Source organism: Cyprinus carpio, chromosome B14, assembly GCF_018340385.1.
Source record: "Cyprinus carpio isolate SPL01 chromosome B14, ASM1834038v1, whole genome shotgun sequence".
NCBI lineage: Eukaryota > Metazoa > Chordata > Actinopteri > Cypriniformes > Cyprinidae > Cyprinus > Cyprinus carpio.
In genome coordinates this window covers 14,861,735-14,878,510 of record NC_056610.1, presented here as the reverse complement: position 1 = coordinate 14,878,510, position 16,776 = coordinate 14,861,735, and the positions used below count along the sequence as shown (strand labels likewise).

Below are 16,776 nucleotides of genomic sequence, written 5' to 3'. Positions count from 1 at the left end.
ACTACACACATAATGAATGAACATGAAAGTGAGCAGTGTTCTGTTGGGAAAAACAGCCTAAGGTGGTTTGCTGGTGTTAGTTTGTCTCTCTGCTTATGGTTTTAGAGGGGACTTATTATCTGGTCATACTGAACCAGATATACACTGGTTTGGCTTGGCCAGGATGTGAGACCTTTCTGAATTTTCTAAAACCAGCATATAATGAATTGTCAGACTGGTATCCTGTTTCAGATGCTGTGGCTACATATACAGGTGCATCTCAATAAATTAAAATGTTGTGGAAAAGTTCATTTATTATAGTAAATCAACTCAAATTGTGAAACTCGTGTATTAAATAAATCAATGCACACAGACTGAAGTAGATTAAGTCTTTGGTTCTTTTAATTGTGATGATTTTTAACAAAAACCCACCAATTCACTTTCTCAACAAATTAGAATATGGTGACATGCCAATCAGCTAATCAACTCAAAACTGCAAAGGTTTCCTGAGCCTTCAAAATGGTCTCTCAGTTTGGTTCACTAGGCTACACAATCATGGGGAAGACTGCTGATCTGACAGTTGTCCGGAAGACAATCATTGACACCCTTCACAAGGAGGGTAAGCCACAAACATTCATTGCCAAAGAAGCTGGCTGTTCACAGAGTGCTGTATCCAAGCATGTTAACAGAAAGTTGAGTGGAAGGAAAAAGTGTGGAAGGAAAAAGATGCACAACCAACCGAGAGAACTGCAGCCTTATGAGGATTGTCAAGCAAAATCGATTCAAGAATTTGAGTGAACTTCACAATGAATGGACTGAGGCGGGGGTCAAGGCATCAAGAGCCACCACACACAGACGTGTCAAGGAATTTGGCTACAGTTGTCGTATTCCTCTTGTTAAGCCACTCCTGAACCACAGACAACGTCAGAGGAGTCTTACCTGGGCTAAGGAGAAGAAGAACTGGACTGTTGCCCAGTGGTCCAAAGTCCTCTTTTCAGATGAGAGCAAGTTTTGTATTTCATTTGGAAATCCAAGGTCCATGAGTCTGGAGGAAGGGTGGAGAAGCTCATAGGCCAAGTTGCTTGAAGTCCAGTGTTAAGTTTCCACAGTCTGTGATGATTTGGGGTACAATGTCATCTGCTGGTGTTGGTCCATTGTGTTTTTTGAAAACCAAAGTCACTGCACCCATTTACCAAGAAATTTTGGAGCACTTCATGCTTCCATCTGCTGAGCAGCTTTTTGAAGATGCTGATTTAATTTTCCAGCAGGATTTGGATGCTGATCAGCTTGTCAAATGAAAAAAAGTTGGTTAAATGACCATGGTGTTGATGTGCTTGACTGGCCAGCAAACTCACCAGACCTGAACCCCAGAGAGAATCTATGGGGTATTGTCAAGAGAGAAAATAAGAAACAACTGACCAAAAAATGCAGATGAGCTGAAGGCCACTGTCAAAGAAACCTGGGATCCATACCACCTCAGCAGTGCCACAAACTGATCACCTCCATGCCACGCCGAATTGAGGTAGTAATTAAAGCAAAAGGAGCCCCTACCAAGTATTGAGTACATGTACAGTAAATGAACATACTTTCCAGAAGGCCAACAATTCACTAAAATTTTTTTTTTTTTTTATTGGTCTTATGAAGTATTCTAATTTGTTGAAATTTGTTGTGTATTGTTGGGTTTTTGTTAAATGTGAGCCAAAATCATCACAATTAAAAGAATCAAAGACTTAAACTACTTCAGTCTGTGTGCATTGAATTTATTTAATACGTGAGTTTCACAATTTGAGTTGAATTACTGAAATAAATGAACTTTTCCATGACATCCTAATTTTTTTGAGATGCACCTGTAGGGTTAATAATGCAGTAGTTTTGTGTTGTCAACTCTTATTTTGGTTATGTTTGGCAGGTTTTAGGTCCTACTGCAGGGGATGATGGGGCAGAGGCCCGTGCATCGTCATGTTTGGGAGCCACTGGAGGATCATCTGGTTCCCGTTTGGAGTCACAGCTCCAGGAGGCAATTCGGTTAAAGAAGGAGGGGAATGCATCCTACCGGGAGAAAAATGTGCGCACAGCCATTGGATGTTATCATCGTGCTTTGCTTGTTCTCCGTGGCCTGGACTCTGAGGTGACCTCTGCCCTGCAAGGGTTTGTGCCTCGGGTGCCTAAACTGAGCCAGGCGCAGGAGGACCTGCTGAGGAGCACTCAAGTAGACTGCTATAACAATTTAGCAGGTGTGTATTCCTTCAAAAAAAGGATACTGTGGCGGTGTGAGGTAGTAATGCTTTGGTACTGAATTAAGTAACACTAAAGTGTAATAATTTTGCAGGCACCTTTGCTAATTTTTGTGCATTTTTAAGCACGTTTATAGGAACAGTTTCTTACTGGGCAGGCTAGGCTAGGTATCATCATTGGTCATGCATTATCATACCATTTGGTTTAACCATTTCATATTGGTTTGAAACCTCTGAACCAAATCCCTCCATTTCTGTCTATCTCAGCAAAACCGTTTCCAACTATTTTACCCCCATAATAAGAGCTCTCACTCTTTGCTGGCATCTCATCATACTGACCACATTAAAACCTCTAACCATAGCAGTTAATCATATGAGAAATAGGAAACTAAATTGTGTGAACTTTGTCCTTGATCTCATGATAACCCATAACCCAGAAGAGATCTAGCTTTATTAAACACTACCATTCAAAAGTTTGAGGTCTTTTTAAAGAAATGTATACTTATATTCAGCAAGGACACACTAAACTCAAAAGTGACAGTAAAGGGATTTATAATCTTAGAAAAGATTTCCATTTAAATAAATACTGTTCTTTTCAACTTTCTATTCTTCAAAGATTCATCAAAAAAAATTATGCAAGCATGTAGTTGCCTTCACAAGAAAAAATCAGACTTTACAGTGTATTTGAGATTTTAATAGTATTTCATAATATCACTGTTTTTGACCAAATAAAGCCTTTGTGGGCATGAGACGACTTTCAAAAATCTTACTGATAACAAAGTTTTGAATGACAGTTTTTATTTATATCTTATCTGTGGAAGCATTCCTCTCTTTACCTATTTGTGTGTTTCACAGCATGTCTGCTGCAGCGAGAGCTGGTGGACTATGGCCGTGTGTTAGAGTACAGTCTGAAAGTGCTCCAGTGGAGGTCGGGTGACATCAAGGCCCTCTACAGAGCTGGAGTGGCCTCATTAGAGCTGGGTGATGCTCAGACTGCTCGACATTACCTCACACAGGCCAGCAGGGGGAAACCTAACGGTAAAAACCTACCACATCCAACTGTTCTTGTCTGCTTGATCATTCGCCAAACTGCACCAGGGGTCGCCAGAGCTCTCCTGGGGATTTCGCTTTATTCAGTTTGTCAAATTATCGTTATGATATAAACGCATATCTAGCTGAGAAAAAATCAAAAGAGCAGTGGGTCGTTCACTTACTGCTTCTGTCTACGTAATATTTTAATTATCTCTGTCCATGTGGGTGTCAGATATTTGCTTTTGTCTAGCTATTTTTCAGTCTAATGCAATGAGCAGTCAAGTTAAAAATAGTTCTAAAACGTCACAAGACCCCTGCATTCTCTTCCGTTCCTTCAGATAATGCTATATTTTAAATACAAGAATGTGTCCTGTGTGAACAGGCATCTAAGCATGCCACACAGAATAAGTGAAAATTCTCAGCATGCTATAAGTGTGCAATGATAATCATATGGCAATCATATGATTTGATATAACACTGCTTGCTGAAAAAAAGACAGACACAGGGTTCACATTAAATATATCTGCCCAACTCAATCTGAGCAGCTCAGTCAAGCCATCTTCAAGAATCGGCTTAAAACACATCTCTTCCATCTTTATTTTACCCTCTAACTTTTGCACTCACTATTCTAATTCTATTTAAAAAAAAAAAAAAAAAAAAAATCATCTAACTACCTTTCTAATCTTTTTGTATTCTATCTATTTTCTTTTCATTTATTATACAATTATAAAAAAAAAAGGACCTCTAACACTAGCTTCCTCTATTCTTTTTCTATTCTATCTGTTTTCTTTTTATTTATTATATTATTTTAAAAGCCCTCGCTACGTATACTGCGTTTAGGCTAACTGAGACTTGTTATAGCACTTATATATCATTGCTCTTTTGTTGTTTCTGATTGCTTCCATTGTCCTCATTTGTAAGTCGCTTTGGATAAAAGCGTCTGCTAAATGTAAATGTAAATATTACTGTGCTGGTCATTTGATAAGTTACATTTTCCAGAGTATACCACAGACTTATTAATCTTGGTTTATCTGTTGCCTATCTTCACAAGTTTGGTTGTCCTATTAAATAAAAAAAAGTGTATGTGTGCATACGTTTACATGTGCATGTCAGAAAGCATGACGGAAAAAAAATCCCCTGAGATAAAGGTTGGGAACTACTGATAATGCTGCCAGGGGTTTTTCAGCTACAGTTTTCACAAAGGAATACAGTGTGGGAGCCTGTTATGTAATGCAGTGTTGCGTTATTAGAGTTTGTGGATGCATCCATTTTCTTAAGAGTCGGTAAGATCAAACACCTTTGCTCTGCAGCCTTCGATTGAACTGCTGTTTCACATCTGCATTCAAAGTTTATGTCAGTGCTTAGATTGGAAATAATGAGGCATGCATATCACCCTGTTCTTCATTTCTCAGATCCTGATGTAAAGAAACAGCTGCAGCGAGTGGAGGAGAGACTCAGCCAAGACTATCAGAAAGAGAAGGCACTGTACAAAGGCATGTTCAGCAAGCAGAAACAGAGTGAGGAGCAGTTAGCAGAGGAGAAGACCCAGAAATTGGTCTAAACGGACAAATACACCACTCCGCAGGAACATACATGAAGTTAAATGACGCTTGAGCTGATGTCACCAGGAGGCAAGTGGGATATTTTGCTTCAGGGTATGGATAATTTGCTACATATGGCATTTACTGGTGTTGAAGATCCAGTAGCAGGACTGGATGTGTGGCTGAAATCTGGTGCAATGTGGCAGCTTGAACAAGAATTTTAATGCAATTAAAATGCATTGTATTCTGGTCTTGTATGCCTAATACACCTGTCTAGCTCATTCTGTTTTGCATTCAATTTCTTCCAGTTGTGTGTGTGTGTATATATATATATATATATATATATATATATATATATATATATATATATATATAAAAATTTCAGATGAAAGTACTCGTCTTCTGTTTAGTTATCCTAATAAATATTTTTGAAATAACTCTATGCATAATTTATTTGCCATTTGACACAGAATGCTCAAAAGCTGTTGTTCGATTGTTAATGGATTATGCTAATATGATTATGGAAATGCTGTGAGAAGACATTTAATGTAAGTCTATGACAGCAGATTTTTGTATGTGAGATCTCATGTAATCCTATTGTACCATAAAACACTTCACTCAGCAGTAGCAACATATGCAGACATTGCCAAGCAAATCAGTAAGGCTCGTTTTAAATTGGAAATACTTTTATTGATTTTTTTTTTCATCGTTTCATCAGTTTCAGCACTTGAACAATCATTTCAAATTCTATATTATTTTCAAAGTCCTGAGCATAAGTTCAAACAACATCTTTTTGTATCTGGTCAGCATATACTTAAGAGTGCTTTGTAAAGCATATGTTCATAGTAAAAACAACACCAGCAACACTATGACCATTAGAGTGCACATAGACACAGCACAGCATGGCATGCAGAAGCACTTAAGCAAGCAGAAAGAGAGAAAATTGTAAGTTTGGAAAAGTTGGCAGCTTGGCTTCTACCATTTTGAAATGTTCATACTAATCTTTTCTTTTTCGACTTGTGGTTTTTATTGAAACTGAGGGACCTCATAGAGCCAAACACTTTCCTTCCGAGGTCACGGAATGATCTGGAACGGGTGAGAGGAGCCGATGGGGGTGGCGAGGGCGAGAGCGATGGAGATGAAAGCGGAGAAAGCGAGTGACTGCTTCCCTCCAGGCTCTGGGAACGAGAGAGATGGAAAAGACTGGCAGTTTAAGAATGATGTTTCTCCTCCTTTCTCACAAGATTGCGAGCACGTTCAGAGCCCCGTCCTGCACGGCTGATCTCAAATGAGGAACGCCACTGATTGCTTTCTCGTTTCTGAGAATTTGGCTCGAGAATTCCCTGAGACTCGCTTCGAAATAACGATCGCCTGGACAACCGGAGGCTGGAACTGCGACTGTCCCAACTCGTACCTTTCTTTTTCGAGTTGTTCCCCCTTTGATCTTGCCTACTGGATGATGTTTCTTTTAACGAGGTATGCCTCCAACCAAATCCTCCAGGCCTTTCATCTCGCTCATACTCCTCTTCCTCTCTTCCCCAAAATCGTGTTTCGAACCCCTTCCAAAACTTTCCACCCTTTTTAGAGGTTTCTGTGCTCATTTCATCCTCCCATCCGGTGCCATAGTCCCTGCCTGAATAGCTACTAACTGTGGATGCTCGAATAAGTTCTCTTGAGGCATGTTTGCCTTGGTAGAGCTGCTCTCCATCCCCCCTCCTCCTCCACCCTCTATCTTGAGGCCTCCACCCAGCCCCTGGGTTCTGCCTGAGGGAACCTCCACGAGGCCGAATGGGACCCTCCAGTGGGGAACTACATGGGTGAAAGCGTGGAAGAGAGCATTGAGATGGGGAGTCACGCCGAAATACTGAAAGCTGGGCAGGAGTGAAGGGTGAATTTGAAAGTAGCCGAGGAGGAGAGTGGACTCTGTTGTGGGAGGAGCCTGGAGAGGAGGCAGAGTCTGATTGATTATGTGGGAAAGGCAGAATGGGAGAAGAACGAGTAGGAGTGTGACCAGAATTGTCCGAATGAGGGCTACCTGACTGTGATGTCAGTGCCGAATGGCAATCCGAGTGTGAAACTTGTAGGCGATGCTGTTGAGATATGTAATCCTGTCCAGAGCCTGCACCTGCCCAGACGTTTGATGCTGGTGTCAGATTAGTTCGATCTAATCCAAACGGGTGCTGAAATGATGAGCTGGATGAGTGCAGTGTAGGAACGTTACTTGGAGAAGCTGAGCCTACACCTCTTTCTCGTTCACTCCTAAAACATTCGGTATCCAACTCCACCCCCTCCTCCATCAAGCCAAGAACTACAGATCTCGGCAGGCCAGATACACGAGAGATTTCACATACAACTGCAGAGTCCTCATTAAGTTTGGGAGGGCTGTCTGAAACTTTGGTTGGAGGACAACCCTCTGCCTCTTCCCTCGAGGCTCCACTCCAGTCTAGTGACTTGGAGAATCCCATTTGCCCAAAGTTCTTTCCAGTTATCTCCAGAGACCCTCGATTGTTCACAGAGGAAGGGCAGGTGGAGATCCTTGGTCTCCTGCTCCAGTTTGGAGTGCTGGTGATGGTGGATGTCGAAGAGGAAGGGGAAGCAGTTGGAGTGACTATACTTGCGGAGAGATGCCCACACGATCCTGAGACCTCTTCTTTCACATTTTTAGCATCAACACTCAAAGTGTTGTTCAGGTTTGGATTCAGGTTCAAATTCAGATTTAAGTGGAGGCTGATGTTGAAATCCTCCCCTGTCACGGAGGGCAAGTTTCCTAGGTTGATGGAATTGCGACTTGCGCGTTTGCCAATACTGCTGAGGCTGACTCTCGCTGAATTGCCCAGGATAGACCTGCAAGGGGTAGCATTCCCTCCAGACAGGCTGGAGTAGGAAGCACTTCTTGGGTGAATCCCCTCATAACCAGCTCCTGCGATGTTTATTTGGAGTCCACGGCTGGAAGTTTCAGGGGCCACCCTGCGGTGATGCTGATGGACTAATCTGTTGATGTATTGCTCCAGCTGAGTAAAGGAAGGAGAGGCTGGGGGTTGGCCTTTCTCAGGAGGTTGCTCAAGCCCTGGCTCCACAGGCTGATCGCTCTCTGGACTGGGGGAGAGGCGGTGGGGGAAGGTTCCTGGCAGGTGGTGAACAGGGGGCTCTGGAGGGCCACAGCATGAAGCGGACTAGGGTAAGGGTACACCTCTTTTGTCTTCCGAGAAACTAGGTCAGAGCAAAATTTAGGGTCCAGCTGAAGCTGTGGACTGGTGTTGGAAGAGGGTAAAAGAGAGTCGGGATGAATGCCTCCCAAACTGGAACAAAGGTCTGTCAGGAACATGAGGCTATTGAGCTCAAGATCCCCTGTTCACAAAGAACAAAAAAAGTTTGTAAATTTATTTACATTCTACTTATTTAAATACAATAATAAATTATTCCAAACTATATAAAAAAATGAAAATTATTTATTAAACTATTATATTATATATATAATATATATATATATATAGAATAATATATTATATATATATATTATTATTATTATTATATTATTATATTATTATTTATTATTATTATTATTATTTTTATTTTTATTTTTTTACATTCCCAACAAAATTATTATTATTGTAAATAATAATTATGCATATGGACATTTTACATTTTTGTTGTACTTTAAGTTTTTAATTCCTATTACTAGCAAATAGTGCTTATCATTAAATGCTCATTACTATATTACAAGCTTTTTTTTTTTATAAGTATTTAAATTATCTTGAACAAAATACAAATGTACAACACATCCTACCATCATGTATAAGTATTTCTAACAATTTTTGCTTATATAAATAGGCAAATGGGTTTTTAAGTTCTTCTTTCTTTTGGGTTTTGAATGAAATATGACATTGGATATTTTAAGATCACAAGTTATACCAGTAGAAAAGGGCCTCCTTTCTTGTTTCTCCACTGTGCCCTCGGGACACTCTGTACTATGAGACTCAGCCTCCCTCCAGTGAGTGGCACTGTGATCTAGTGAGCGAGGCCTACAGCTGACTTTCACTGACCCTCCAGGAGCCGCCTCGCTGGATACGGAGTAACAAGAGTCTGACAGAGAACTCCCACTGACCGAGTAAAAACCTGCAGACAAGAGAATGATGGATGAAGTTAAGAGCGTTAGGGGGAGCAGTGCCTCAGGGGTGACACATGATATAAATGATGGTTTGCAATAAAAAGCCAGGGTTAATGTTTGCCAGAGTAAAAAGAGAACTGCCAAAAACACAGAAACTATGTGTCATGTTGAAGTTGAAATGTCAACACTGAATCACAGAGCCCCAAGCAATCCAAGCTATGAGTCATGCACTTGTGTGAAATGTATTACTATTTCATGCAGGGCTCATTCTTCAGGGAGGGCTTAAAGGATAACTGCTTTTGATTTAGATATTTCACATAGTTCCACTGATTTGAGGAATCTACATAGTTTATCCAAAATGGTTCCATTTTGTTGTTTTGTTGCTTAAGTGTATCATCTTTTCAATATTATCCCATCCCAGCTAAGAGAGCCATTTGTGTTTTTGTGGCACTATCAAAAAATTGCTATTTTGGTCTAAGATATATTATTTCGGAATATATGATTTATTGTCTCTCTGGATATCTGGATATTACCTTTTATTTTGCATACAAAACAAAAATAAATTACATATTTTAAGCTGTAGCATGTTTTGACTTTGTATTGGATGCAGAGAGACAACAAATATGACTTTATGTAAATACCTCATTAAATTTTGTTCTTTGGGTGTCTTTAATTCCCCTAGTTATCAGTCAGTGTTCATGGATTTTCTGACTATAAAAATTAGTATTTACATTTCATGATGTTTATTTTTTATGTTTCATATTAGTCATCTTTTCATACCAGGTTTTGACTAACACTGCTGAATAAAATACAATACCAAAAATAACCAATTGTGACTAAATAATTATATAATGCTTCAAATGCCAAATACTAAAAAGGGAAACAATACTGTGGAACAATGATTAATCACACAATTCCTCTTTGTGGAAAAAAGAGCTTTAGAGAAGAATCTTGACGTGAGATATTTCAAGCAGTCTTTGCTATAGGTTCAAGTATCCACACAAAGACATTCTGAACTGTTCTTTAAAAACACCAAAGGTTTAATTTGGAGTACAAGCACCTGAGCTCGGTCTAGAGTCGCAGTCAAGTGGTGTTGTGCCAGGGAAGTCTGGAGTGGGAGAGGACAGCAGATCAGACGGGATGTCCCAGGACAGAGTGGACCAGCGTGAGCTTATCCCCTCTCCTGTCGTTCCGAGGCAAGACAGATCAGGGTTTGCAGGCAACAGACTCTGAAACAGATGGAGGAGTCATGTTACTACAAGATAAGGTGATGACACAAAGACCCTGTTTACACCTGGTATTAACATACGATCATGATGCATGTAATCGCATTGTATTTGTTGCTAAACACTAATCCATCATGACGTATCCCAGACAGCAGCAAAGGACCACCTATTCACCTGTCAATCGATTATTTCACCAAAACAAAAGGTTTTAACTTTTTTTAAAAAATGGTTTTAAAAGAAAATAACCATCGTATTGAAATATCTGGAATACGCAGACATGAACATGCACACAACATCAATAAACATCAATGCCAGTGACACAGATAATCTGCCACACAAACAACTGTTAAGTTAAAGGGGAACTCCACCCAAAAAGGAAAAATTCATAAGTGGGTTCATGAGTGTTGTGAAGTGCTACATCAGATGGTTTATAGTTTAAAAATTTAAAATAGTATTTTTCTCACACACACCTGTCGCTTCAGAACACATTGATTTATCACTTGGGTTCACACTGATGAATCAATGAATCAACACACTTTGTATGGTTTTTAAAATGTCAACTTTGAGGGGAACATCCACTTGCATTATGTACTCACAGAGATGGTATATTTTCATAAAAAAATCTTTGTTTGCACTAATCTGAAAAAAGAATGTCATATACTTTGTAGCTTGTAGCTTCACAAAATTAAGGTGGAACCACTGATGTCACATGAACTATTTTAATGATGTCTTTACTACCTTTCTGGGCCTTGAACATGTCAGTTGTGTTGCTGTCTACACAGGGTCAGAGAGCGCTCAGATTTTTGTGTTCCTGAAGATGAACGAAGGTCTTACGGGTATGGAATGAATTAACAACATAATTTTCATTTTTGAGTGAACTATCCCTTTAATATGCTAAAATAACAGCATTCCCATCAAAACATAATGTCCACAATTAAAATTTGTTTTTATTTTTTAAATAGTTTAAAAAAAAGTGCTTTATCAACTTTATTTATGATTTTTTTTTTGTGGATTATGTATGTAGTAATGAATTTAGATATTGTCTTATGTAAATACGATCACAGCTGGTCACTGGAGGTGCATTTGAGACACGTCAATATATCTAATGTAAACAGCAATTTGTCTCAGCTGACCACAGACACAGATGTTAATATCAGGATAGAAGTCATGTATCTGTGATGTATATATTTACAAAACAGTACACCTGTAAGGAGAATCCACATCATTAGCTGGTGACTTTATGATGTATAAGCCTGCTTTCTAAGAGGATTTTAAAGCGGTCATATGATGCCATTTCAAGTTTCCTTTCTCGTTGGAGTGTTACAAGCTGTTTGTGAATAGATAAGATCCCTAAAGTTGCAAAGACTAAAGTCTCAAACCCAAAGAGATATTCTTTATAAAAGTTAAGACTACTCCATGCACTCCTAAAATGCCTTGTTTAAACACGCCCCCATATGTGTGCGTCACTGTGTGAGAAGATTTGCATAATACCGCCAAAATGTTCACGCAAAGAAATTTGGATTCTCACTGTAGTATTGCCATGTAATGGAGCTGCTGTGTGTTTCCTTGTAAAAGCAAAACTACTTTGTTTGGTCTTCCAAAAGAGGACATAATTAGAAATTGGTGGTTAAGTTGTATTTACAACACTGTTCCGGAACAGTTCAAACCAAATATTCAGTGTGCAGTGCATTTTATGGAGGGCTTGTTCCTGATCCTGGGAGAGTATAGACTACAATGCAGGCTGTTCTGACTCACCGTCTGTAAGTATGTTTTCATATTTAAAGAATTTGCCACTGATGAAAAAAAACACGAGTTTTAAGCAGTGAAGAATAGCGCTTGTTGTTTGTCGTTTCTCTGATCACAAATGCAGACATGGTTTTATGTTTACGCGGCGCGATGCAACGCAAGTCATTATAATCAGTAATTATGTCCCCACTGGATGCAACAAATGCGTCGTTTGTAATGGGTTTTATTATTTTTGTCTCATCGCACCCGGACACAGCATCACAGTATGTTAAGGGGCGTAACATTTCCGTCACACGCTTGAGGTATTTGGCCAATCACAATACACTGGATAGCTGGCCAATCAGCGTACACCTAACTTTTCGGAACGATGAGCTTTGTAAAAATCGACTCGTTTCAGAAAGGCGGGGCATAGAGGACAAACAATAATGTACAGTATATGGAAAATAATGTGTTTTTTTAACCTTAAACCGCATAAACACATTTCATTACACCAAATACACAAAACTATTTTTCTTTTTTAGCAACGTCATATGACCCCTCTAAAAGACTGATAAACTAAGATCCATCAAGGGAATGCTTCAGTTAAACTTCAGAAGTTTTGAATCACTTATCAACTTGAAGACGTTTATGGGGTTAGTTGTTTGTGATCCCCAACCTCTCCCCATCGCAAGGAATCTTCCTTTGCAGCACTTCTGAGGAATCCCATCAAATCAAGTGACTATTGTGCATATCCTGTTAAGTCCGATCAACCTTCTGTCAGACTTTTACACAGACAATGCAGGTGATGCATTGGCGAAATGAAAAAAAGTCGGGGGAGGGCTGTTAATAAGCAGAGTGGAGAAAGACAGATGATGAAACAAAGGAGAGAGGGAGAAAAGACGGGGGATAGTGGGTATTGAAAGACAGACTTTGACCAGGCTTATCTCTGCTCCAGCAGTTTACCCACAATCCTGTCTTGGACACTAAAAATACATATGGAAAGAAAAACATACAGAGTAAAGAGTGAGCAGGACATTCTGGGATGAAAAAGATGAAGGTGGAAAACTCATGGAGGGGGCATAAAGACACTAGATAGCAAAAAAAAGTTTTGAATAAAAGTAGAGAGCACGGGGGATGGGTTGCCTAGTGAGAGGAACAGCATGAAGGAGGCATCTCTTATGTGAGACCCCCTCCCAACCACCACCACTCCTGGATATAACTGCCTCCCCCACTTCACTTCAGAGAACTGTCAGGCCTCTCCTCTCTTCCTGCCCTCTCTCTCCTTCTCTTTCTCGCTCTCCTTCTCCTCTCCTCGCCCACACATCCGATTTAGCAGCAATACTTTAACTGTCTCTTTGCTGGTTGAACATGGACTAACACGTGCACTGACACTTCATGATTTTTTTGAAAAAAAACATATATGGTGTGAGTGTACAACTTTTATTTACTGGACATGTCTGGGTCAGGATTTCTAAATTGCCTTGGTTTTGGCTTTGTTTTCCTCTTGACATTCTCTTCACAGTCCTCACACATTATATGTAGGCTACATTTGCATCAGTTTGACCGTTCTCTGTAGATCCCATCTTCCCGCACACCACAATTGGTTTGATTATGTGCAATGCCTGCATGCTACTGGTCAAACTACTTTTCAGTCATTATCTCCAGCATATATAAAAAGAATAGTAAAATAAAGTCAACACTTGTACATTTTAAACAATTCCAGCCAGGACACGTCGAGGGAAAAGATGACATATAGTCACCTTTTGAATTAGTTTCATTTTTCCTTGCCACCCCTGAATGAAATGCGCAAAGACGTATAATTTGCCTCCAAAGTCCAAATTTGTTCATATATATATACATACCCATGCGCACATCTAGACAGAATGTATACTGCATTATCCTGGTATACAGTTGCAATTTATTTAATTTCACCAGGAGGGGAATTGGAAGAAGCATTTGCTCAATGGGGGAAACCTGATACAAGTCTCACGCAGGGTGCACTGGCCATTTTCCAGCTACCGATCAATTCATGAAGGAGTGCTCTGGCACATGGAAAGTACATTATATGAGTCTAATAAAATAATGGAAATAATAAGACAAATGTCCAGTCTGGCCATCAATTCCACTGACAGAGGAATTACTCATTCAATTCCCTCACTGACACTGGAAATGGCTTAACATCATATTTTAATAACAAGGTGAGTCTTGTGGGAGGCAACAGGAAGACAGCTTTTCAACCACTGAATCAGAGCAATCCACTCTTTGACTGAAAGTGAAAAACATATATAGGAACCATCTAATAAATCAATGTCAGTAAAATGTAATATGCATATTAGCTATGAAATCTGATGCTGCATTCAGCCATTGCGCAGAAGTCTATCCTAGCGAGGGGTTAATATATCAGTTGCTCTGCATGGCACACCCCCGTTCTCCATCTTTCTGTCCATTTCCCTCCATCCTCTCTCTCCCTCAGCGGGTAGCAGAGGAGAGGTGATATCTGTGACGCCGACAAGAGAAACATTTCTCCATGTGGTGTTTTATGCAAATGGAAATCGCGTAGGTGGAGAGGCAACAACATTGCCCCGATGATGACTAATACTTTTGTCTAATGATACATATTGCTGGTTTCTCATGCGCACATTTTGCTGGACTGAATGGCTACTTGTAAGTGTCCTTCAAAAGCCTTTTGTTATTGCAAAAACAATTTTAAATGCCATGAAAGAAACACTCTTAATCACGTCACTTTGATCTAGGTGATCCCGGATAATTATATAAACGCCCTATAACAAATGAAGGACATGAGAAATAATTTATGAGCTATTTGCCACTATTAAATGCATTTCACATTTGTGGCTTTGCTTGAGTTCACATGCACACTGTCCATTTTATAAAAACACACAATGGTGCTTCTATTGTCAACTCTCACATACACTTCCCTCCTTCTCTCATTACACAAGCACACACCTGAACTGCACCTGTTATCAGTCCTCCATACCTGGTCAAGAGCCCTGCACATCAGCATGACAAAAATCAACATTTTGTTACTGAATAGTCTGTACAACATACAGGGATTGATAGTGGGGTAAACTGTGCCACACTTCTACCAAACAGAGCATAATTTTTCAAATGACCATATGTTAAGAAAGAGCCTTTCATTTACAGTTGCCAACTTTTGAGCAATGCACATGAAATTTTTTTTAATTATTTTCTTTTTACTTTGTTTTCTCTTTTGCATGCCAAAGTATTTTTTTTAATTAATTTCATATCAAACAGATTTATTCAGTCGGTTAATTACCTGTGTAAAAAAAAACATGTAAAATTTGTGTAAATTATTTCATTATTAAATATTTTCCCCATAATGTTGAATTGGGGAAAAATTTGGAACTATTACTAAAAATACAACTGCAAAATGTTACTTTTTTTGTACAATCAAATATTAAAAATATTAAAAATGTCCAGGGTGGTATCTACAAAATTAAGACATTGGAATGAGATTAATATATTAGTAAACTGGTTGAGTATATTTTTTATATAAAATGTTCACGTTGCAATGATTCAACTTACCCCCAACATGAAGCAACTATCTTTTTCTGAGAAGTCATATTTTAAATTTCTAATATATGTGTTCTCATTTTACTTGATAACAAGCTTCCTGATATATAATTGGACATATTAGATCTAATTTTCCTTTCCCAGAGGCAAACTTAAAATGACACAGCTTACCCCACTCCCCCATACAATTTTGTATTGGCGCAATCAACATGTATTGTATGCAGGGGCCCAAAATAGCTGTGCTCTCCAACTCAACCTTGACACGTTGAAGAAAAAGGTGTGTACAAATCTGAAATGTAAACAGAGCTGCGTCCTGTATAGGTCATGCAACCTGAGCTCCACTGGATGCCACTGTCACCGAAACGTTTAGCAGGTGCCATCAGCAGGGTTCCACCTCGAAGAGGAGATCAAAGTTAAAATTACGAGGAACATTATGTTCCTTCGGAATTTCCCACGTCCCCACTGACCTGTTGCCTGCGGGAGGTTGCGGCGCAATCCTCGGCGGCGCTCTCCAGTCCGTCCCCCTGGTGAGCGGGCGCTCCCATTCTCATGTCCAGTACCGCATCCACCATCTCCAGATGTCGTCCTCTGAGAAGGTCCAGCTCCAATATGCCGGCCAGAGTGGCTTTCAGCCGCTCTCCGATACGAACCCGATCGCTCCCCGACCATAGCGAATTCACACAACCGCGGCGACCGGCCATTGTGCGCGCAAAATCGGTTTGTAGACAGACACGGTGGTCGGTGAACGGGAGGGCTCACTGCTCGCCTCTAGCCAGAGCACCGACTGTCAATGCAGCATGAGCTCTGTGCGACATGAGCAGCAGCGGAGCCGACGCTTTAAATTCAGAGTCCGTAACAATGTATCACGAAAATTGCAGTACGGGTCGCAACTCAACTTTCGCAGTGAGGGCACATGTAACAAAGGCATACTTTTAAGGTCTTAATTTACACCCCCCAAAAATTCTTTCCCACCTAACCATTTTGAGACGCCACAACCATCACGTCAGCTATCCTTCGGTTGATGATGATGATGATGAAGATGATTGAAGGATTGAATCATATATGCGACAGTCTTGCACACAGCTCACCGCTGTGAAGAAAAGAGTATGAATGGGGAGGTGTCAGACGCGAAAGCTCGCTGCTGATTGGCCGGAGAAGTTTTCGAACAGATTTGATTAGCTTTTTTTAAGACGAGGAATGTGAATCTGCTAGTAGTTAATAGGATATGGACTGTAGAGTTGCATAATATTTCAAACAAACTTGAATTGTGCTCATTTATCAAAGTTAAAGACTAAAAATTAGTGGAACAGATTTTTGATTTACCCCAGTGACTCAAATCTATTTGAGTCTTTGGATTCGTTCACTAGAAAGATTCTTTT

General features: G+C 39.9%; 2 protein-coding genes across 2 annotated transcripts in view; one reads left to right on the top strand and one right to left on the bottom strand.

The window, feature by feature from the left end:
• The window catches only part of LOC109101539 (tetratricopeptide repeat protein 9C), a 5,652-nt gene extending 645 nt beyond the window's left edge, over nucleotides 1-5,007 (top strand). The window contains exons 2-4 of the mRNA XM_019114891.2: nucleotides 1,889-2,213; nucleotides 3,069-3,251; nucleotides 4,658-5,007. Coding sequence (XP_018970436.2) covers nucleotides 1,889-2,213; nucleotides 3,069-3,251; nucleotides 4,658-4,806 — 657 coding nt within the window. The 3' untranslated portion in view covers nucleotides 4,807-5,007. The remainder of the gene's footprint in view (nucleotides 1-1,888; nucleotides 2,214-3,068; nucleotides 3,252-4,657) is intronic.
• A 447-nt stretch (nucleotides 5,008-5,454) lies between these two features.
• On the bottom strand, nucleotides 5,455-16,234 carry LOC109101541 (dapper homolog 2-like). The gene is given in 5 exon segments (XM_042738223.1): nucleotides 5,455-7,898; nucleotides 7,901-8,134; nucleotides 8,699-8,902; nucleotides 9,955-10,123; nucleotides 15,865-16,234. Coding segments are annotated over 5 exon segments (2,961 nt in total). The 5' UTR covers nucleotides 16,099-16,234; the 3' UTR covers nucleotides 5,455-5,778.
• Nucleotides 16,235-16,776: the final 542 nt, after the last annotated feature.